The 26,034-nt window shown below is 36.3% G+C and overlaps 1 protein-coding gene across 3 annotated transcripts in view; it reads right to left on the bottom strand.

The window, feature by feature from the left end:
- LOC136838622 (acetylcholine receptor subunit alpha-like) overlaps window positions 1-26,034 on the bottom strand; it is a 1,263,360-nt gene that overhangs the window by 117,662 nt on the left and 1,119,664 nt on the right. For all 3 annotated transcript variants that reach the window (XM_067103898.1, XM_067103900.1, XM_067103899.1), the window contains one exon: window positions 10,963-11,007. In XM_067103898.1, coding sequence (XP_066959999.1) covers window positions 10,963-11,007 — 45 coding nt within the window. The remainder of the gene's footprint in view (window positions 1-10,962; window positions 11,008-26,034) is intronic.

Genomic DNA, 26,034 nt, shown 5'->3' with positions numbered 1-26,034 from the left:
TGAGGCCCTCACTGCCTATTGCAAACGTGATCTAACAAATTATTTAATAAAAAAAAAACACGGTAATTGACCACTTTCATTTCTATTACTTGACCCTTCCTTTTTCTCCCACCTATATTCCGTGGTTCTATGGTTATTTGATCATTCCAAGGGGTCTAACATACAAGTCTTTTTCTTTGAGGATAGGTTTCACTTTTCCTTGCTTTTTCTACTGAGTTCGAGGTACCTGTTCTTTCCGTTTTCTATACAAATTCTCTCACTGACTAAAACACTACTTAAAACTGTTCCAACTGTGTTACGAAAACTCGTGAGGGAATATGTATGTATGTGAGAGAGAGAGAGAGAGAGAGAGAGAGAGAGAGAGAGAGAGAGAGAGAGAGAGAGAGAGAGAGAGAGAGAGAATTACCCTCACCAAGTGCCAGTCAGTGAACAGATGAAATTCAAGTCAGCAATTAGGGATAAAGGTTCTAGAGAGATTAATCAACTCAGGCCGACGTAGTAATGGAAGACTCTTACGAAATGAAGGAAAAATCAACTAATGAAGAATGATTTAGTCTTTCGGACTGCAACAAAGAGGGGGATAAATATTAGGAGCCCAAGAAATGTGCTTTTGAAATTATCAAAACGAAGAGAAATTTATACCTTACAACTAACGTCTTGACAAGATGGATGGGTACATTCCTCTACTTACCACGGAAATAATACATCAAGTTGCTGAGAAGTAAATCAGATCAGACAAATACAAGGGCCAGACGGTAATTACTAATATATTAAATCAGGCTGAGTCTTGTACAAAGAGTATTTCTTTTCCTTTCAGCCATAATTCATAGGAATGACTCATATAAGGCTTTACGATCTTCTATGAGCAAAAGCCAGATGAAAGACAATTCTGGAGCAATCTTACAACTTACAGACAACAGGCCAAAAGCCCCGTAATAGGGACACACTACATGTGGCTTTCTAAGTTAGAAGAGCAATGAAGCACCCAACTTCTAAGTCGCAGCACTTTTGTAGATCCAGTACAAGACTTTCTGTATTAATCTTCACTAAAAGACAATGTATTTCTATGCCATTAAAAAAAGATGATTTACCATGTACAACACTGTCTGCGCAAACGAATAGACTACAGGATTAATTACTTTTTTTCAGGAACTTTAAGAGTTTCCCAACTCTAATGGTCTCTCAGGAGAAGAGGAAAGTAAGGCTAAGGCTAGCGTCCAATTAGACGCCCACTGGAAATATTAATCATAATCAGCCAGCGTTCAACAACGTTAAAACAATATCTTGGTCGTCTGCTTCGCGATTAATTACATTAGCTCGACTTTTCCAGTGCTTAACACACACACACACACACAAACACAAACACTAACAAAGTCACAAATACACATTCAACAGAGAGAGAGAGAGAGAGAGAGAGAGAGAGAGAGAGAGAGAGAGAGAGAGAGAGAGAGAGAATCAGGATTCTGAGAAATTCAGTTATCATGAGAATCTGTTTTCAATTTCTGTCTTCTCATATAATGTCATCGTCATTCCAGGACATTACAATGACTAGCCTACTGGATGCTATTCATTTACAATATTATTCTGTTTGTCTTTCTCTGTCTAGCACAAAAAAATAAAAACAAAAGAAAGAATATACAATTTTCATCATTTTCCAGCATTGACAGCGCGTCAACCAGATCATCGACGAGCGAGTTGAAAGCGAGACTTTTGCATATTAAATTAATCGTAAAATTGAGTTTACAGTGACATAAAAGCTATAAAACGGCAAACACGACAATAATATGAAAAAAGTGAATAAATCTCTCGCAATGGGAAAGTTGACAAGACATATTTCACCAGGAATCACGTGTTGTTAATTTATTAGAAAAGACTATTTAACATTCCCTTGCCTCTATAACCTAAAGAATTAGATTTAGAAGTATTATGCTAAAAAATAACGATTGCTTGAAAAAGTCCGTGCAAATTAGATCTTAAAAGGAGAGATGAATTCACATGGATTCATGTAGTTAGTTTAGACTTGGCCTCCCCTTACCAGCATCATTAACATCCTCAAAAGAGAATTTCTTGTTGGAAAAGGGTTATGACAGCAACGTCTCTAAACCAAAAGATATTTCTCGGTGCTACTTTGGCCTGTTATCTCACGCGACACCTCCGAGGCGCTAGTACTAACATGGCGGAAGCTCCTTGGGACGCCGCATTTAGTACTAGCCCCTCGGGGATCAAAGTATTACATACATCCACTTTTATACTGTGTGGTCGACAAATTATATTAATAAACTAGCCGAGGGGCTAGTACTAAACATGGCGTTCCAAGGAGCTTCCGCCACGTTTAGTACTAGCACCTTGAAGGTCACGCGTAGATAACAAGCCAAAGTAGCACCCATTTCTTTTATAGCTGTATCATAAATCATAAATAAGACCTGCGGGCGTTCCCAAAACGGAACCATTCCGTTAAAGCACACTAAGTGATGAACATTATTTTTTTTATGTTTCAACAAACAATCAGTCGACCAAATCATATTCCAAATGCCCATTTGCAAAGTCCGTAGCTGAGAGCAGTCATTAATGCATGGCGCTACTCGCAGAGCCGCAGCCTAAATGCAGCTTTCAGTAATTTCAGTATGAACAATAATTTCAATCACTCATGGTTTCTTTCCGTGTATTTGTCAACTTTATAATAGAAATTATAATGACCGTGCATATTCAGAACTGGAATAATGATTAACTAATGATAATACCAAAACCATGAATCACTGAATGCAGCATAAAACCTAACCACATACATTTATCTACAAGGCACTGCATATGTGCATGTTTATAAAACGTTATATATATATATATATATATATATATATATATATATATATATATATATATATATATATATATATATATATATATATATATATATATATATATATATATATATATATATATATATATATATATATATATATATATATATATATATATATATATATATATATATATATATATATATATATATATATATATATATATATATATATATATATATATGTATATTATATATATATATATATATATATATATATATATATATATATATATATATATATATATATATATATATATATATATATATATATATATATATATATAAAGCTGTTTCACATAGCAGAGGCTGGCTCAAGGGAAAACCTGTCAATAAAACGTTCATACTTTAATTGCTGAATCATGGATGACATCCTGGACAGAAACCTTTCTCTAAATTACCGGCTTCATAAACCTACACATTAGCCTCATCGGCAATTTGATGAACCCATACATACATTGCAACAACATTCAGCTTTATTTTAAGGGAAGTCGCACTTCCTGGATATTAAAACCCTTCCTTTCCAGAACCTTTTCCAATCCCAGATCTTTCAAGGTCTTCCTCGCTTCCTCCTACCTAACACTATCGAATTATGCATTTTTCGGAAACCTGCCGTCCTCCATTTTGTCTACACGAACAAACCATCTCAGAACAGTGATCCACACTTTTATCTGTGCTAACCTTTTTGCGACTTCTATGATCTCCCCACTTCTCATCATTTTAGTTCTCACCATTTTCGTTCTTTTCACGCCAAATTTACTACAGGAACTATTTTTTTTTTTTTACTAGCAGTGTACAGCCACACTTCACGTCCTTACTTTTAGAAGACGCTGCTAGTCCCTTCCAAGACTTTGCACATACCCTGCTACCTTTCTTGCATAACCTACTGGCGACTCTTGTTCTCTCATTCTATTGTCATCCTTCACATTAATCCTGCATACATATAAGAGTTAACTACTCCCTTTCTTCCAATATCTATATCGACATATACTGACTTCTTGCACCACCTTCCACAAAGATATCAAACAGCTATTTTTACTGCAAAGCAGTCACTCTCCCATCTGCATATACAAAAACACCAGTTAAACTTTTAATTATCCTCACCTACCTATCCTCTGTACCATACACCTCAAACACACCGCACTGCTTCTCTTCAGTTTTGTCACGGGATTTTCCAAGGTCCATGTAAGCCATATATAGTAGTTCCTCGTTGCATGAGTCGGTAGAGTTGTCGGCTAGCACTCTGCTAGGCCCGAGTTCGAGTCTCCGGCCGGCCAATGAAGAGTTAGAGGAATTTATTTCTGGTGATAGAAATTCATTTCTCGCTATAATGTGGTTCGGATTCCACAATTGGTTCTTAGCCACGTAAAACAAGTCTAATCCTTCGGGCCAGCCCTAGGAGAGCTGTTAATCAGCTCAGTGGTCTGGTTAAACTAAGGTACACTTATGCCATTTATTTTCAAACGTCTCAACTCGGTGTTTCGTAACGAACGCTTAACCCACTATCACGTTTTTTATTTCAATCCACACGCCCTTCCCCTATCAATTTTTCTGTCATCTGTCTTACTTTCTTGTTCAAAGACCTACCAAACATTTTCCGTGGCTTTACCTTTCTTACAGTCTCCTTTATCGTCTATACCAGTGGTTCTCAATCTTTTTTTGGCCCATGCACCATATGTCAGAATGTCATTCCCTCCCAAAATTGTCTGGCTCAAAAGGTGCATTCCAAATAATATGCAACACAATACTAACACAGACACACAGGCTAGCGGAGAGAAAGCCCAGCGTGACCTCTCAGTAGTACGGAACGATGCACACTGCGTTTTGTGTGGTCCTAGAGCCAGTTTGAGCCTGCCAATCTATGGTCGCATCCCCCCCCCAAACTCTGAAATTCACCACTGATATACCTTTATGTAATGGGCTATTTTCCTTTCACCCACTGCTTCAGAACATTTCATACATCCTCACTTATATTACACACCAATCTCACCTATTCAAACACTATCAATACCACACTAGGATCTCAATTTCCTTCAACCAAATACTGATAATATATATTTTCACCACAGCCACTCCTCCTGTCACCATTACATCAATTAACTCGCTATACCATCTACTCTGTACTAACACTTAATCTAGCAAACTTTTATTCTCAATATTTTCCATTTCCCAAGTATACTTATTATTTTTCTTTAGAAACTGTACATTCCCAAACACATTTCTGCAAGACTCTCAGCTCTCATGTGCCCTAGAAACTCCATATCTGGCATCATTGCCATCGCTGTATCCACTTCTGATTCCTCCTTTATTATTATTATTATTATTATTATTATTATTATTATTATTATTATTATTATTATTATTATTATTATTATTATTATTATTATTATTTCATATCTGGAATATGAGCTCACTATTTCAACATATCTCAGTCTTACCATAAAATCTTCATACAAGCCAGGAAGATGGAAGTGAAGGCAATCTCTTTGATCACTCGCAAGTCCAATGAAGCACTCTAGAATCCTTCCCCTTGTTTTGTGTGATTCCTCGTTAGGCAAGTGGGTTCCGTTCTCAGCTAGCACTCTGCTGGCCGCGAGTTCGAATCTCCGACCGGCCAACGAAGAATAAGAGGAATTTATTTCTAGTGACAGAAAATCATTTCTCGCTATAATGTGGTTCGCATTCCACAATAAGCTGTAGGTCCTGTTGCTCGGTAACCAATTGGTTCTTAGCCACGTAAAGTAAATCTAATCCTTCGGGCCAGCCCTAGGAGAGCTGTTAATCAGCTCAGTGGTCTGGTTAAACTAAGGTATACTTAACTTTTTTGTGTGTGATTACATATCCGTGATTTTTCGATTTTTATTGAGAACCCAAGAGCGTGCTAAAAAAGTACTAAGTAAGATGATCACTGTAGCACGGATGAGCCCGAGTTCTAGACAGATCGCTTACAGCATAAACCAAACGAGAAAAATTGTGAAAATTCATTAACATTTAGGAAGGATTGTGCAAAAAAACTAGTAAAGTTTAAGCTCCTCTTTACCCATCAATTACTGTGACTCTCAAAGTTCTGGATTTTCACGTAACATATGATAAAAGTTTACGAACTCGGATAGTTGAAATTGAAAAAAAAGGGGATAAAAAAGGGTCAAATTTCCCATTAAAATCGTCGAGTTTTATTCACAAAAAATCCTGGCAGCAAAAATAAGAACTTGTCCTGTAAACTTTTTATTTCAATCATTTTTTTTTTGTGGTACCGGATAAGTCAACAATGTCATTCTATGAAAAGTGGGTTAAAAAAAAAAGTGACTCTCACTGCAAAGATAACATTTTCATTGCTCTACCAGAGGAAAAATTCCATTACGCCGAAGCCGAAATGAAAACACTCCAAATATCTTGCCATGAGACGGGATGAAGACATATATATCCAATATCAGCAAAACCAGGTGGAAAGAACTGGGATGCAATGTGACTCTAAATAAGTCAATCCATCGGAAGCAAACAGAAATGCTGAGAGATTGCGAGGAGGGGATGAAAAATAAGATGGAAGATAGGATTTGCTCAGAGAGAGAGAGAGAGAGAGAGAGAGAGAGAGAGAGAGAGAGAGAGAGAGAGAGAGAGAGAGAGAGAGAGAGGCAAGGGACTGCTAGAGGCACACTAGGATTCTGGAAAGAGGAGGTGAGAGAAAGATGAGGTTCGGAGGGGAACAAGCACATTTCTCAACATTATCAACATTACGTAACAGGGTTCTGCCTAATGGCTTTTATGGAGACAAGTATTGCATAACTCGCCACAGGAGGAAGGCTCCCAAAAAACGAAGAGCAGAAACTCTACCCTATGAAATAGAGAGGCATGGCCATTAACACACTAAGCTCACTGAAGGGGAACACGTGATTTTTGACACCTCAGAAAGGGAGCCTTTGATACCCTAAACCGAGGAGGGTCAGGCTGAGCTAAAAACCTACGGGGAGAACTGACGCTTGTCAGGTTCAAAGGGAGAGTTCTTCGCGAATTTGATGTGCCTCAGCACACCCACGACCCCTCTGGACGGGAAAGTTTCTGAAGCCCGTCAGCCGGACCGAGTCAGCTACCAAAATATTCAAGTGTCTTTTTTCTCGGCTGAACCAAGTCCTGGAATCGGGAAGTCATCAAATACAAAATGTGGAAGCCTCACCCATCAAAAGCCAGGTAAGCTTTGAAGTTGTTGGTCATTTCAATTATTTGAAAAAAATATACGAATCTGTAAAACACCTACTCCATCAGCCGAACCTCTAACGAAATGTACATTTCTTGACTTAGTAGTATAAAAGCTAGTAAGAACTTCGATAAGGGGAAGAATGGCATATAATAATTGAAATTCTATCCTTTTGCAATAAAACGAACATAAATAAACTATACGTCAGCATACGTTTGCTGAGATTCAAAGTTTTGAACGTGAAATTAATCTCAGCGAAAAGGTCCCTTACCTAATACCAAACAAAATGGCTTCAGCGAACATATTAAAAGTTTATAAACTCAGGTAATTTTTTATGATTGTGTTTATCACCCTCAATCAGATTTCGCTCTGATTGTCAACATCACTTGCACACGTGTTTTTGCCACTCACCTTTATCAACTGTCAAAGGCCATTTATCGTTAATATTATTAAATACTAACTTCTGAAAATATAAGAAAAGACTTGATGATATTTACGATGGCGTGAGCATGCTAAGATTGATTGATTTCTTCATATAAACTGGTGTCCAAACATTTATAGTTATTGATCCTGGAAGTACAACAACGGCTAAAGTAATTGATTTACCCAAAAGGAAACATTTTGACAGCTTTTATGCCTATCCCTTTCAGAGGAGTCATGCATAAAATCTCAAGTAAGCGCTCTTATTCAACTGAATGAAAATTACCCAGGGAACAATATCAATGATAAAGAGTGTTTTATCATCACGGGCAGTTTATAAACAAAGGGTACACGAATCTGCTTAAACGAAGAATTAGCTTTTTAATCCTCCTCTTCCTTTTATTTTCTTTTTCCAACATGTGAAAACAACAACGACAATTCAGATAACAACACTGAATTGAAATTTGAATTTGAATCTGCAATATAGTTCAGAATCTCAGCGACTGTAACAATGTTTCAGGGTATATCCAGAAGTTACTTGCGCAAAAGAATTTGCATCTTTCTTTCTTCAGTCCCTTTATTAGACGAAGCATCAGTACGACTGAGATTTCACGTAATCTTCTAAATCAGGACTAACCCAAAGCGTAACTCAGGAGAAAAGTACCAGGATGAGATATCTTTCAGGAAGTTCACAGATTATTCAGTGCCTCGTCTGATTAAACAACAAAAACGACAACGCCAGATAACCTGCACACAAATGGAAGAATGATTGTCTTTAAATATAGCCATTTTTCTCTTTCACCAGGTGACTAGAAATGAAGTGATTATGTTGGTCCTCTGGGACATCTACACCGGCACTGTTCCTCCAAGACCGTTGGGGGAAGGGGGCTGGTTTCCCGCTTTTCCGGTCTCAAAACTTGCTGTTTTACCAACCTCTTTTAAGGCGACTGTTGTTTAAGCAAATGAAGAATATCCCCGATTTTCCATTTCATCAAAATTCAAAACTGAGTATTTGTAATGATCGAATAACGAAAATGTCTGTACAGAGATACAATTTAAATGGCTTATATTAATTTACTTCTGGTGTCTATGTTTACAGAGAACTGCTGAAGGGATACAATTGTACGTAATCAGTTTGAGCAAATCCAGACATTCCGAGTAAATACACTTCGAGCAGTAACGGCAGGCTTCTAGAAACAGACACAGGCCAACCCTCTCATTCACGATCACATAACTGACTGCCTCCACATTAGCCCTCCTCAGTGGCACCACATGACTTCCCCTATGAACGATTCCCCTACAGTTCACACCTGTATTCAGCATGGTGTCCCAGAGCATTTTTTTCTTAATGCGTTTTTCCAACGACTTCATGAATATTGACATTCAATTACTCTTCCTTAATCTCTTGGGTAAATTCCTTTCTACTCTTCATTAAGAATTCTCACTTAGCCGTACCCAAATCTTGCTCGCTCTCGGTCTGGCTAAATCTCGTCTGAAGTGGGCTACGTATCGGAGCTGTACAGTATATCCGATCAGTGTATAAAACCCCACGACATATTGTGATAATACGAGAAACAACGTTAATTTTTCTCTGGATAGCGTCAGTCTCATTTATTAGACCTGAAAATATCTAAATACCTCATATTTTCTCGAAGTATTACAACTTGCCTCGCTTGTTTCCATATCAAACTACCGCCACCTTTTGTTTGAAATTTGAACCACGGAAAAATATTGAGCATACAGAGAAATCAACAACAACGTTTTACTTCCCATCCTGAGTCTCTTGTTCCAGCTATATATACTGAATACTTCATTTAATTAGCTTTGAGAATGTAAACATTACTTTTTCCGTCATTGACACTAAATTACGCTCTAAAAGAAAGACTTATGACTAGTATAAAATGCGGAAATTAAAGAACCCTTGTCGTAAAATGCCAGGGTTTGCACTAAAATCTGTCAAAAGTTGTAAAATTCGTCATACAACTTTTATGTTTACGGTGAAATCCGACTTTCCATTTACTGCGTTGCAGCTGCTTAAAAACGATACTTAACTCTGCTTCCCGAGCAAGCTATGCAGACAGTTTATCAGTCACCTTTTCATTGTCAGTCTATTTCGTCTCTATCTCAAAGTAAAACGGGGAAATACTCGCTTTCAATAGTGGATGAGAAACATGAAACCCCAGATTATATTTCAGAGAATAAAATAATGAAACTATATATACATAATGCGTAGTGTGTAAGTAAAACCACACACACACACACATATACAAACACTCTCATTATAACATATACAAACACTCATTATATATATATATATATATATATATATATATATATATATATATATATATATATATATATATATATATATATATATATATATAAGATTATATATATGAGAAGAAGGTAGTACTGTATAATCCGGAAATTTGAGATGTGTGTATAAACATATATATATATATATATATATATATATATATATATATATATATATATATATATATATATATATATATATATAATACAAATACATATATGTAAGCATTAAGCTATAAATGTCGTTTAATACCCAATTCGCTCTACCTCGGAAATAATATTTGTATGTATGTATGCATGTATATATAAATGTATATATAAATATATATATATATATATATATATATATATATATATATATATATATATATATATATATATATATATATATATATATATATATTCTTTCATTCCAAACATTCACTTAAAATATTGCGATCTTCAAAACAATTGCGCTGCCTCTTTACTATCACCAACAAACGCAATATCGTTTTCAATAATTTCTCATTTCCCCGCAAGATTGCTACTGCAGTTTTAGCTTTCTGTAAAAGAAAGCTATCGAGATGACTACTTGTCTGCCCGTCCGCATATTTTCTGTCCGCCCTCAGATCTTAAAAACTACTAAAGCTAGAGGGCTGCAAATTGGTATGCTGATCATCCATCCTAAAATCATCAAACATAACAAATTGCAGCCATCTAGCCCCAGTAGTTTTTATTTTATTTAAGGTTAAAGTTAACTATGATCGTGCGTCTGGCACCGCTATAGGTGCCAACAACACAGGCCACTAAGGGACCGTAGCTGAAAGTTTCATGGGCCGCGGCTGAGAGTTACATACAGCATTATACGCTGTACAGAAAATTCGACTGAGCGGAAGAAACTTCGGCGCATTTTTTACTTGTTTATATTTTTAATGGCTTCTTTCATTACACCACCCGTAACACCCAGTTTTACATCAAACCAATCACTTTCCCGTCTTTATATATATACAGACACACACACTATATATATATATATATATATATATATATATATATATATATATATATATATATATATATATATATATATATATATATATATATATATATATATATATACACACACACCAAATTCAAATTGTATTCCAGCATACCGAAAAGTTTAAATGAAAGATCGAATTAGAACTTCAGCACTTACCTGTTCAACCCACAAATTGGTCGTCATGATTTGGTTTTTCAAGTTCTGGAAAAAATAAGAAAAATATATTACAACACTGGAAATCCTGGTTCCGACAATACAGCAATTTTCAGGGGCCAAAAAGGACGTTAGTGTTCGAGGAAAGCAACTCAGTATTGGGAAACACATTTGACCTAAAGTGTAATTCAATTTCCGGGATATGTCAGACACATTTTGTACAGCTGCACAATATATGAACGCAAAAGATGACTAGATGTTAACAATAACAATAACATACATAATAAATGTTGTAAACTAAACACAATTAAATTCAAATAGGTACAGTCATGCAGTGACTTTTCGTAGTAAATACGAGATGAAATAACAATACATGGAAGAGCAACAGTACCAGAAGTTTAGATCCAGAAAATCGTTTAATAAGTTGTTGCATCACAAAGATCTTGTACAAGAAAGTTACGTGAGTCACATCACTTATGAGGCAAAGCTCTTTGTCCCCCTCTCAAAAGTTGGTAAGTGTTGTGTATGTAGTGCTGCCAACACCCAATTGGTTCTTAGGCACGTAAAGTAAGTCTAATCCTTCGGGTCAGCCCTAGGAGAGCTGTTAATCAGTTCAGTGGTCTGGTTAAACGAAATTATACTTAACTTTTGTCCACACCAGAGCGCTCTGGTGCCCTGTCATACGCTTCTGGTTACCTTATAATCACTGCTGCTCTTGGACTCACATTCTTTCAGATTATAAATGCAAAAGATGTATGATCATTACCCAATGTCACATGAACCTGACAGAGTACCAATGAGTTTCCGAAAGTAGCCATGACCAAGCGCCATCCTAGTTTTTGCAGTATTCAAATACTCCAGTCATCTTTTCTGGTCGTGGCATTGCAATGACACTCACTTTCACCTTATTTTGTTGAATCGCTTGGTACGTCTCACTAGTCAATTATACTTACCCTTGAGGAAACTATCATAAGGACCGTGTTCTGCTACGTTAGATTTATCTCGGATACTTTATTTTCTACTAGCAAAGCAGTTATTTTGTTACAGAATAAGGGGAAGCAAGAAATATCGTGTAGACTTTCTGTAACTGAGAGCTCTGCAGTACACAACTAAACTTTGAATACAAAACTTTCGCATTTTAAGAATACAGTCACACGAAAGAAAATAAACCAATAACGTAACGAATTCCTGCAATCCGAGGCTAGAAATTCGGTCAAAGATATTTTCTCCAAGCACGTGGAACTAACAAGACTTTCAGTTTTGGATGGCAGCAAGGCCAGAGAAAAGTGATCAAAATAATAAAACAATTCTATCTTGGCAAATCGACAGAAAGGTGTGCATATATGAATTATATATATATATATATATATATATATATATATATATATATATATATATATATATATATATATATATATTATATATACATATACATAATGTATAATCTACTGGTCACTTTTTAACCATAAATATATGTATTTGCAATGGGCAACATGATTTCTCTGGCCCTAGGCTTTTAGTGACAAGTGTATCCACAAAGTGTGAAGAAATCGAGAAGTTGAGGTCACTGTGAATATTCAAAACACACATGAATTTATGATTTCATGACCCGTGAGTCCCTACGGATATGTTATATATGTATGTAAGTGTGCGTGTGCGTGTGCTTGAGCGCATGCCCGTGGAAAAAGCCACTCGTGCCCAAAAGCATGAATAAAAGACAATAAGATCCACAATAACCCAGTCACAAAAAAAGAAACCTCATTAATGATGTAGCAAGGCAACGCTGTGATAAAAAAAAATAATCAACGAACATTTTAGCTTCACATTTTTCCAGTGATTTCGCTAATAGCCGAATGTAGGGCGTGCTCTGGGGGAGGCAGGAGTCGGAGTGAGGGGTGGGGGTGGGAGGTAGGAAATCTGAAAAGGGATATTCTTAGCTCTCAGTTCCACATTATCACTTTGAAAATGGAACCCATTCATGGGGACCATCACTGGAAGCCACTCTAACGCTCCATCAACTTTTCTATGCTTTATTTTACGGTAAAATTGATAAATCTTTCTCACGTGAAGGGATTAGCATAACATCGCTAATTACAAAATGAATGACAGGTGAGTTTAATAGTGAGAAAGAAAGCCAATAACTACGCAGGCGCAGAGAGAGAGAGAGAGAGTCCTGATAAAAATTGCTTTTATTTAGCGTGGTGCATCGTCACTCCATGACATCCAGAAAGAACTGGGGAGGAAAAATTTTTGCTTTGAAGCTGAAACATTTGAGATTTTATCTAAATAGTTATCCTTAATTTATATATTGCAAACTCCTATTTAAATGACACATAAACGAATTTGGGTAGACATTTCTCTTAAAATTCACTGGCACTTGATTCTGGTACAAAGGCGGTCTGTAATATGGATTTTTTGATACACTAGCTCAGTTTGACTGATTTTAAAAGATTTCTTTTTAGATTAATTTGGTGCAGTTTTTCTACTGAGCTTCGCTCCTCAAAATTGCGCGGAAAATCATTGGACATGAAATATATATCTTCAATCAGTGAAGTTCTTTATTATCAAATACTAATAACTTAAAAATATTCATCAGTAGTTTCTCTTCAGTTGTTTCTGTAAAAGAACTGTACATTCATCAGGAATCAAAGTAAAGGGATTGGTTGGTTTCGCCTGGATTTCACAAGGGTTGGTCCCGAGTACCAGCCCAGCCCACGGCACGATAGGTTCACTGGGAAAATATGACCTTATCGTCCCTGTGAACTGTACCTAGAGGGAAGCCCAAACGTCTATCTGCTTAGCAAACGGCAGCCACTGCCTGGTTGCTTTGGTGGAGATAGTCCTCGGGGTCTGAACGTTTGTGTATATCATTCTGGCTAAGTAAGGCTTTGGTGTATGTGTTTGGTCTCCAGGGCAATGTGATCCAGCACAATGGCTGATCCCTTGTTTCTATCGCTCACAAAAGACCCTTTGATTGCTGATAAAGATGGGTCGTAAAAGTATTCCAGGTCGAGAAACGTTCTGACGTTTTAACTCATCAAGTTTTGCTTCACAAATCACGAAAAACTTTGCGAGTTAAATCAAATAAAATGAAGTAAGAAATAAAGGTTTTTTCTTTGAATATATAAATAAATATAATATATATATATATATATATATATATATATATATATATATATATATATATATATATATATATATTGTACATACATAGACATATATATATACGTATATATATACATATACACACATACATATAATTACCATAATTACCAAATGACCGACATCTCTGTCAAACCATCCTTATACCTGAATGCATCTGCCCTTATGAATTTCCAATTTTCTTTCTAAAAAAAAAAAGAGAGTTCTGAAACTATGATTGGCTTCAGATATTCAATTAAGATTTAAATTATTCTCGTCTCTGAGTTAATTGCACTTCCCAAATGAAGACAATCCTTCCAAAGGACGATTATTAGGGAACAAAGATTGTATTTTTCTCTTATTGTTTCGTAATCATAAATCCAAGACATTACCGAAGAGTATACCTAAATATTTAACATTGCACAGATTTACAAAATGATTGAAATAATAATAATAATAATAATAATAATAATAATAATAATAATAATAATAATAATAATAATAATATACAGATAAATTACAACATATCGACGCTTATCATTCTTATTTTTGTCGATTATTTTATTAGGAAACAAAGCAATTACTTAACCTAATTTCATTTAATCAACTACGCTTGGTGACTACAAAACCTCTCTGGAAAAATCTGAGTAAATAAAAGCTTTAACTAAAATTTTTTATTTTTATTTTTCTGTCTCCCCTGAACAAAGGACAAAACATATCACTGACAAGATATCTATAGAGAGAGAGAGAGAGAGAGAACATCCTGAACCTATTATTCCAGAATTTGCATTTAGCTCTAAGGATGTTAAGAAAACTCCTGAAAATCTTGATGGCTGGGGTGGACAAGATCCGGATGGTTCTTCCCTTTGTTTTATAAAAACGTTTCTACTGTGTTGTCTCCCAACATTAGTAGATTCTATACATCTTTATGCTGACGTAGTATCTTTGCGGATGAGCATAAGCTTTATGATACAATGCCTGCAGACGGCAGTAACTACAGTCCAATTTCTATTCTCCCTGTGCTCTCCAAATTTGCAGGGAAACTTATTTCTAAGCCACTTTACAAGCACGTGGAATCCAAAGGACTGTTGTCTGATAGTCAACATGCATATAGAAAGAAGTTAAGTACCTGCGCTGCTCTTTTAGATTTGACATGCCTGAGAACCTTGATAAGAGTTTTGAGTGTAGTAATTCATATAGATTTTAGTGCTGTTTTTGATTTAGTAAATCATAAGGCATTTATATAAACTTCGGAATCTTGGAGTGGGGGAAATGTTTTAGGATTATTTCAAGATTTCCTTACAGGTAGGCAGCAGCACCTTGCCGCTGAGAGAATCTTTAGAAAACCAAGCCTGGAGTGTCTGGAGTTCTACAGGTTAGTGCTCTTGGTCCACTGTCATTTTTAGTGTATGCAAGTGATATGGTTGTTGGCCAGGAAGATAAGAATTTTCAGTAAGCCGATGACACAACACATGGGTGTAGCAAAGTCCTTAGTCTCAATAGTGAGATGGAGCCAATTAGTCGGTGGGGTATGAGACTGAACTCCAGTAAAACGAAAACGCTGTTGATTAGCAGATTTCTTACTGATTTTCCACCCATCCTCCCCTTCAGGTGGATGGGACTGCTAAATGAGTCTGAAGCTTTGACTATACTTGGTGTAACTTTTGACTCGCATCTTCCTTTTGAGAAACATCTAATGAAAGTGCCAGGTGTCAGCAAATTCCGCATGGAAGTTTGGTATAATACGTAAGGCCTCATATATTTATAACAGTTATAAAATAACTGCAAGCTTTTTTTAGGTCACTTATCCTGCCTTTACTAGATTACTGTTCTCTGGTATGGATATCTGCCTTTGCCAGAGATTTATCTCTTTTAGACAGAGTGGTTCGTGGTGACTGACATTAGCAGTTGTGACTTGGACCATCGACGGATAGTCTCTTGTGTGTCACTTTTTCATAAGATGCATTTTAACAGAGACATTTCACATCCACAATTGATCCCTGGTTTTATTTTCCTTCCAAGAGCAGCCACATTTGCTGAACAGCAGCACCAATATGCAGCAATTGTGCCTCGCTGTCGAATTTCTCAGTTCCAGAGGTCCTTTATTTCTCACACCGTTGGACTGTGGAACAGTCTTCCTGAGGATGTTGTGTAACTGGAACCTCAAAAGCTAAGCGAAGATGCAGTGCAATACTACCCTAAAACAATTCTCCTTGTATTTTATAATTAATTACATTTCTATCAATTTATTCATTAATGTGTTAATTTATTTTATCTTTTATGATAAATAATCTATTCTTTCTGTTTTCTTTCCAATGAACACCATACTCTTTGGGAGCTATAATTTCAAGTCAATGGCCCCTATGGGCTTGTTATATATGGATAGGGTTCATCATCTAAAGAATAATAATAATTATTAATCAACGTATACATATTTATACTGAATTCTATTTACCTTTCGAATAACTTGCACTCGAGGGTTGTTTTTGAATCTAAATTCAGAATCTGAACTTGACGGGAATATGTACAGAGTAGTCGAAATCAAATTCTATCTTGTTTGATAGCCCTGTATATGTATTCATATCTATATCTATCTATCTATCTATCTATCTATCTATCTATCTATCTATCTATCTATCTATCTATCTATCTATATATATATATATATATATATATATATATATATACATATATATACATATACATATACATATACACATGCTCCCAAACTCATTATAAATCCAAGGGCCGAATGAGCATCCATCCATCACTTTTCCTATCCCAGATGCCCCATCATCTCCCTTCGCCCTCTCCTCCCGCGTTGGTATTCCGACCGTGAAATAACCTCCCTAAACTTTTTAAAAGGGACGACCCAACCTGGCTACATTGCTTGATAAAAGCTCCTGCTCTTCTTCCTACATTTTCTCACACGCGCGCTCCTTCTCAGCACTGTCATTGCGTCCATAGATTCTTTCATTTTCTTCCTTTACATCTCAGCTTTTCATTTTGCCTTTCTCTACATTATATAAAGATTCCTAAGGCTTCTGATTCACCAAACGCCTTCCGGTTGGCCCCGTTCAATCTCATTTTGTTTTAGGCTTAAAAGTGTTATTGTCACCGGAGGAAAAACCTGACGTACCTGGGAGGTGACAAAAGAGAATAACAAACACTCCTCTGTAAATCTGAAAACTCCCTCGGGGTGGAGATATTTGTCTTCTGGCCGAAATTGGAAAACTCTTCTTTGTAAGTGGAAATAAGGACGTTCGCCCATCAACAACTCATAAGAGCAAACCTCTGAAGAGAACGTTAATGAATTGAACTAAGCCGTATTAAAGGCAAGAAAACAAACATTTATAAGCTATAAGTAATTTAATTCTATACTCTGACATCAGAAACTGGAAGTCAATACTCTTCCTGCTTGATTACCCAAGAATCAACTTCTCAAAATAGGACTTAGCCAACAAATTTTCTATTAATCCTACATATATAAGTAACCTACATTACTAAGTACCACGCTTCTAGAAAATATAAATTTTACATAACACATATTTGTTTATACTACGCAACTTTCGCAAGTACTCAAGACATAATTTGACCGTCAACCATTATATACCTGTTATATTTATCAAGATTTACTAGCACCTATCACATAAGCGAAACCTGTGTTGCAAGGGATAGTCTACAGCTGCTTCTGAATGAAAAAGAAAAAAGAAAAAAACTGGAAATTAAAGGAACAAATTAAATGCTTAAATAATGCTTACATACCCAATGAAAAAAACAGCGAAAGTATAATGTAAGGGAACAGAGGAAATGAAAAGCCAAAAGAAATATAAAAAAATAAGAAGACGCAAAATGGATCTAAGAACAACAGAGACAAAGAGAGAGGGAGCAGATACAAAAACATGAAACCTGAAGGAGGGAGTACTGAATTTACCAATCATAAATGAATATGCAAGAAATCATTTAGAACTTGAGCGATAAAAATACAAACGCAATACACGTGATAAATGACCGCTTCATTAACAGAATAAAAATGACGTCAATAGAATAATTCACTAAATCAAAATTAAGCATAAAAGAGGTAGAACCAATTAAAAAAATACAGAAAGATTGAGAAATAAGAACAATAGAGCATCCAAAGCTCCTTCATCTCTATCAATGTTTTGTCAAAAAAAACCCGCCGTTTTCATATTAATGATAATCTCCGATCCATATATAAGAATTATGCTCAGTAAAACAGGAGGGTCACAGCCAAGGATATAAACCGTTTCATTTCTCTTGTATCTGAAAATGTATCCCTTTAGTAACAGACGAACGAGAATACATAGAACAATCAGGCTGTCGATCAGTTAACAAAAAGCAATTTTCAAAAACTAAAACCTATATTGAGACTCCTGCAATCTTATCTCTCTGTTCTCCAGCTGCTACTTAGAGTACTTACGATCTGTGCACCCTATATTTGTCTAGTCAACGACCCTATGCCTGACCTTCAATTTGCACAAAGCTCAGTCTGCTCAACAATCGCTCTGCTGCTCGTCAGCTTTCTTTACCTATTCAGTAACTACACCAGCCCTGAGCCTGTCCTTTAAAAAATTTCCTGCGTCTGTCTGTCAGCTGGATTTCCAACTGTCTATCCATCAATCGGCTGATCAAACACAACCTCTGCCTGCAGGTGAGAATAACCGCGTTATGAAGCTTCGCTAGTCTGCCTCATTTCCATCCCGGGACTAAACAAGACGCCTCGGCTGGTTTCACAGGTTGCTCTCGAGTGACTTTAACGACCTCCTCCTCCTCCCAGAAGTACATTGTCTTCGACGTTCTTTACGGCCTGTAAGCGCCGCATAGCCACCCTCAACGGTATGTGGTAAGGATGGGTTACGTCATACTCGGAGAGGGAGGAAGAGAGGGGGAGGGGAAAGAATACACAGGTGGGAGGGGAAAGATGGTGGAGGAAGAGGGTGCATGAGGAGACAGGTCTCAGATGGCAGGGCAGGGGAAGTTGCAACACCAAAGTTCAGTTCTCGCTTGTCACGTTCCACGCTGGGAACAGCAAGTGAACGGGAATGGGGAGGAAATGTGTGAAAATGTCAGAATTTCTCTCTCTAATAATCTATTCGGTTAGAAAACTCTGGCAAGCGGCCATGATCCTTATGGACCTCTTTTCATTTCTAGACGTACCGTTGAGAAATTCTGATACCGGTGAATTTATAAGAAAGCATTCTATATCTTATGCCAAAGGTTGGTCATATTAAGGGGTCAAATAAAATCCATGCCATACAATCATATATTGACACACACCATTATATATATATATATATATATATATATATATATATATATATATATATATATATATATATATATATATATATATATATATATATATATATATATGATACCTAATGAATTTATAAGAGAGCATTCTATATCTTATGTCAAAAGTTGGTCATATTAAGGGCCAAATAAAGTCCATGCCATACAATCAATATATTGAAACACACACACCCATTATATATATAATATATATATATATATATATATATATATATATATATATATATATATATATATATATATATATATATAGTGTATATATACATGCATGTGTGTATATATATATATATATATATATATATATATATATATATATATATATATATATATATATATATATATATATATATATATATATATATATATATATGTGTGACGACAAATGCAATTAAGGATGCTCAAATAAAGTGTATTTTTTTTAAATCATCAGTTAATATGAATAATAAAAATGCGAGACATTAATAAAAATTTGATCACGATTTATGAGGATTTGCATACATAAAAGCCTCTGGGATTGGAACTGTTTTCTCAACGCATCCCATCAATTCTATTTAAAATATATGTTTTTCAAAATGACCAAATATATTTCAGTCAAATCGCGAAAACAAGGTCATGAGGATTATGGTCCGATGACAAAACTTGTAAACTTGAAAGTCAAAAAAATTATAAAACCGCTTATCGGTCCAATTGATCTCAATTAGGAGGTACAATAACCAAAAGGGAAATTTTGGCAAACACGTAATGGAAGGATGAATACGAAAATAAACGCGCCGCCGCCATCCAATCAACGAATAAAAATGTCATAGAAATGAGAAAAAAGAAAATGAAAACTTCAGGTCATCGCAGGCTGCCGAGGAAATTGACTTTCATCATGCAAAAAACCGCAAATCATGATCTTGAAAATCTAATTTACAAAAACATGAAACATCCCAATCAAAAATGCTTCAGAAACCTCTTGCGTAAACATGTAACGTCTCTTTGATGATAGAAAACACTTCAGAACCCACTTCAATAAACTTCATCTTTTTCACACGCAAAAAAGCCTTTGAAAAGCTGCCCGAAAAAATGAATGAAAGTCCCCTCGCACTGAAACATGCTTCCAAATCATCTTCCGTGTACACATAACACCTCTTCCATGACGAAAAGCCCAAGAACGAACCATGAATAACAATCAGCATAGTTTTTTTTTTTTTTTTTTTTTTTACTCAAGGAAAATAGGTCACGATCACTGTAAAACCTACCCTACTTTCCGACTTCCAAATCCATACTTCCTTTAAGACGAACAACACGACGATGGAACGGGAGAAGAAGAAGAGGCAGCAGGAGCAGCAGCTTACATTAAAAATGGAAAACATTTGGTCACATGGCTTCGCTGACACGGATGGGATGCGAGCCAAAATCAATGCTCACCTTCCCACTGGTATAAGAGAGAGAGAGAGAGAGAGAGAGAGAGAGAGAGAGAGAGAGAGAGAGAGAGAGAGAGAGAGAGAGAGCGGGAAAGTGGGGGTGGATATGAGAGAGAGAGAGAGAGAGAGAGAGAGAGAGAGAGAGAGAGAAGGAAAGTGGGGTGGATATGTGAGAAAAGAGAGAGAGAGAGAGAGAGAGAGAGAGAGAGAGAGAGAGAGAGAGAGAGAGAGAGAGGAGGATAGGGAGAGTGTGTGTGTGTGTGTGTGTGTGTGTGAGAGAGAGAGAGAGAGAGAGAGGATGGTGTATATAGAAAAAGAAAGAGTTGAAAATAAATGGAAAATGGTAGTAATAGGAAATTATAAACGTACGTGAAAACGATGTATGCGATACTGACGATACTACCACAACAAGAGAGAGAGAGAGAGAGAGAGAGAGAGAGAGAGAGAGAGAGAGAGAGAGAGAGAGAGAGACAATGTAGCAAGTTGACGCATGTGCCATCCAAGAAAGTGACTTTAATCAAACACAACCATCCGTAAGTCAGTCTCTCTCTCTATATCCAACCCCACTCAGTCTCTCTCTTTCTCTATCCATCCACCCCAACTTTCCTTCCTCTCTCTCTCCCTCATCTCCACCCTATATCCACTCTCTCTCTCTCTCTCTCTCTCTCTCTCTCTCTCCACCCCCACTTTTCCGCTCTCTCTCTCTTTCGCTCTCATATCCACCCCACTTTCGCTCGCTCTCTCTCTCTCTCTCTCCCCTCTCTCTCCACCCCCACTTTTCCGCTCTCTCTCTCTTTCGCTCTCATATCCACCCCACTTTCGCTCGCTCTCTCTCTCTCTCTCTCTCTCCATCTTCTCATACACAAACAGACACCGACACACACACACACACACATACGCACACACCTCCCTCACCAACAACCACCTCTTCTTTCCATCCCCGGTCGCTAATCAGCGGTAATATCTGCAACTATCTCCTGGTTTAATTAAAGGACCAAAGTTGCACCCAAGAATGTATTACCAGTAAATTAACGATGCTGTTCTACATAATGGAGGGTCTTAAGCCTAGGTGGTATCTCTCTTAACTACTGCCATTTGATTATATGGCTTCTGACTTAACTGTACAGACCCGAGGGCATTTTTTTTTTTGCTTTTATAATAAAACTCAAGTAAGTAGCCGGTGCTTTGTTTTCTGTAAACGCAGCACTCCTAGTTAAAAAGTGGATAAACCTTTTAAAATAATATGAAGAATAAGAGAGTTACGTAATTAAGCTATAATTCATGTCAGGAGTTCTGACAGAAACGAGAGAGAGAGAGAGAGAGAGAGAGAGAGAGAGAGAGAGAGAGAGAGAGAGAGAGAGAGAGAGAGAATATACATCCTTGCTGAACGTCATATATTGGGTATACCGCTCGTCCACAGCATATTTAGTTTCTGGCTCATATTGATAAAATTTCCGACAGTACTTTCCTTCCCACTGGCTCTCGACATCCGTGGTAACAGAGTCCTTTGGACGATGGCCTCATACTGGTAAATCTGATTTCTTATCGTGTCATCAGATTTCTTCGACCGAGGCTTACAACTCCCCAAAGTTGCTTCTACCTCGGGTTTGCTTTCTAGTATGTCTGTTTGCGCGAAACATTATTAAAACTCCTCTGGCTACTGTGATGTCCTCGAAGAAAGTTGTTCAAAGGTGGAATACCGTTCTGTTGGGTTTCAAAGTTGATCCGGTCTGCTTATTTTGATTCAGTGAGTCTATATCTCTATTTGCCAAGACTTACAAACTCAACAAAGTTTCACTGATTATTTGTCAAGATCAGTTACTGGCCAAATGTAACGTTCAATCCATTATACTGTGATAACAAAAACAAGAAGCTCCGTGCTAGTGGAAGTACTGACTCTATTTTCTCTTGCCGTTAAGATGTATTTTCTAGTGATTTATACTGTGGTTATGAAAAATGGACCTCCGCTGAAGAAAAAGGTCTTACCCTACACTTGCTGTGGGCTTTATGAAGACAGGTCACGGAAATCGCTGACATCCTCATAACGGGATATTTAAGGTAACTTGCACATAATCCAGTGTCAAACCGTGATAGAAACTAAGAGACTCGAAACTCTGACAGATCCGCATATGACTCAACGGTTTTGTTTCTACGCAAAAGAAAGGGATCCGGTTACTCAGCAACCTATTGATTAACTTAAATCCAAGTTAAGTATGCTGATGAAGGAGATTACAACTTCATCTCACACTTTCCCGTTTTACAGATAAAAGATAAGATTTGTAAGAACTCTTCCATATTAAGTTGTTTCCAAGAGCAACAGCATAAGAAGGAGAGACCTGACTTTTACACTTATTAATTGAGAATAAGGAATAAGTTAAGTAAACCTTAGTTTAACCAGACCACTGAGCTGATTAACAGCTCTCCTAGGGCTGGCCCGAAGGATTAGACTTATTTTACGTGGCTAAGAACCAACTGGTTACCTAGCAACGGGACCTACAGCTTATTGTGGAATCCGAACCACATTACATCGAGAAATGAATTTCTATCACCAGAAATAAATTCCTCTAATTCTTCACTGGCCGGCCGGAGAATCGAACGCGGGCCTAGGAGAGTGCTAGCCGAGTACGATATCGACCCATCCAATGAGGAACTAAGAATAAGGAATAGATTATTAGTAACATTTAGGGACGGTTTCTCCCATCAATCCCATGTGTATTCAAAAATGTTTTCCCCATTAGGTTGCCCGTCCAAATTGCTTTCCAATAAAAACTAAAAAAAAAAAAAAAAAAGCTTGAAAGCGAGGGAACCAAGCGACACGGGAAATAAAGTGAGTGAATATTACCTCGGCATAAATCATCTGTAGAGAATGTAATTGTGCGGCCATTAAAGGTCTGAGAAATGGAGCGTAATGACTTCTGTTTTTATTAGATAGAAGCCTAGATTTCCCCCGTTTTCTGCGCAAGAAATCGTTCACCTCGCTTTAACTTTTACTCACATGGATTACGAACTATTCCTCATTTCCTCCATAATCATTTATGGCATTAAAAGCGAAAATACATCAGTTCCAATTTCTAAACCCTCACAGGACGTACGATACATTCTCTGTGGATAATTACTCCCACGGAATATTAATACGTTTAACGTTTCTGGAATATTAATACGTTTAACGTTTCTGTATTGCTTAAATCCTTAGCATTCAGAACATTTCATATGTGATGGGAAGCTACTATTTTCAACTGGAAAACTATGCCCTTACCTAGCCCAAGCCATATGCGTACACATGCATACGGACATACATCCATAAATTTATGTATATATATATATATATATATATATATATATATATATATATATATATATATATATATATATATATATATATATATATATATATATATATATATATATATATATATATATATATTGTGAGGTTTAGTATTCTGATGGGACAATCGTTTGCCGATTGTTCCCTTGGTGGGTTGTTGCCTCCTTACTTTTTGAAGGAAAACGTCTGTCGCGTTCTCTGACAGTGGCAGTCGGGTTTAGCATAGCAGCGAGTCAGGTTCCCGGCAGCTTTAGCAACATGGAGTCTTTGTTGGAGCAGCAGGTATTCCTTACCTGTTGGCCTCATCAGCTGAAGGATGGTGGGACAGCTAAATCATATTCCTTCCGTGGATCTTCCTGTATAACAGCAGACGTGCTGTTTCGACGTTTCTCCTGTAATTCATCTGTGTTGATGACTGTGTTCCAGTTGAGCAGTTGGTGGCTGCTTTGGTGTCTTCACAGGAGTTCGTCTGATCACATTCATCCTTCTTGACAGCTGGGTCTGTCGTATTATCTCCACGGAGATTGATATTGTGATTATTATTACCCTGAGTGATTTTGTATTGTTGCATTGTCATTTATTTATTATGATTGTTTATGCTATGTATCTTTATTAGTAATGCCTGTTTTAGTAACATGTTATTTTCTAATAATTTTCATTACATTTTTGGTATTAATGGTGTCGAGCAGTGTATGGCTCTGGTGATGATTTTCATTGCATTGTTATTATTCATGGTGTCGAGCAGTGTATGGCTCGGGTAATGATTTTCATTACATTATTATTATTAATGGTGTCGAGCAGTGTATGGCTCTGTAATGTTTTTTATTGCATTATTATTATTAATGGTGTAGAGCAGTGTATGGCTCAAGTAACTTTATTTTGGGATGCTTTTTCATCATCATTTTGATTGTGATTGTTTAGCCATTTGTGTGGTCCCTAAGACTTGTTTATTAATTTTGACTGCTGCCGTTAATATATTTTATTATGTATGCTAAACCTAGACTCACTTGTATATATGTATATATCTTAGTATAATAAATTAGTGTAAGGTAATTTATTTTGTTTCGTTCAGCTCCTTCCTCCTTTGTCTGCCTCAATTTCTGCCAGTCATTCCAGTTCCGATATTTTTGTAAAAGAACCTGCTGAACCAAAAGTGGTTCATAACAATATATATATATAGTATATGCATATATATGAAAATGTAATAGCTATAATCCCCTTTTGACTTCTCCATCTAATGTCTGGTAAAAAGTGAACAATGAACTTTATCTCCGTATCTATGTATGTGTGCGTATATACATACATACATAATATATATATATATATATATATATATATATATATATATATATATATATATATATATATATATATATATATATAACATAATGTTTTAAAAAAAGGATAATAACTACCCCCGAGGACGCTATAGGAGCGCTTCTTAAAGATAGGGAGTTATAAACTTGATATTGCCCTCTTATTTTAAAATGTTCTAGTTTTTGTGTCAGATATCGTGAGTAATTCTATGTACAAAAATGTTTGTATAAATTTTATACACTCGTTTACTGTCTACATAATGATACTTAGGCTGCATATGATATCCAACGCACGTTGGTAAAAATATGTTCTTATTAAAATAATGTAACCATAAATTCGTAAGCTACCAGTTACATAAGTATTGCCACGATTTTCATACATAAATCTTATTATCAACGAAATTTACAGTCAGTAAAAAATATGAAAGCTTTATCTAAGCGATTACATTAATAAACAGAATAAGAATAATAAGAACAAAGAAAAATGAAACCTGGTTCTGACTTGCTAATATAAATTTACTCGACTAGGCCTAATTCTATTTCCCGTTAAAGT

The sequence above is a fragment of the Macrobrachium rosenbergii genome, chromosome 5 (assembly GCF_040412425.1).
Source record: "Macrobrachium rosenbergii isolate ZJJX-2024 chromosome 5, ASM4041242v1, whole genome shotgun sequence".
NCBI classification, from domain to species: Eukaryota; Metazoa; Arthropoda; class Malacostraca; order Decapoda; family Palaemonidae; genus Macrobrachium; species Macrobrachium rosenbergii.
Note: the sequence above shows the minus strand (reverse complement) of the source record. Positions and strands in the feature narration are given on the sequence as shown.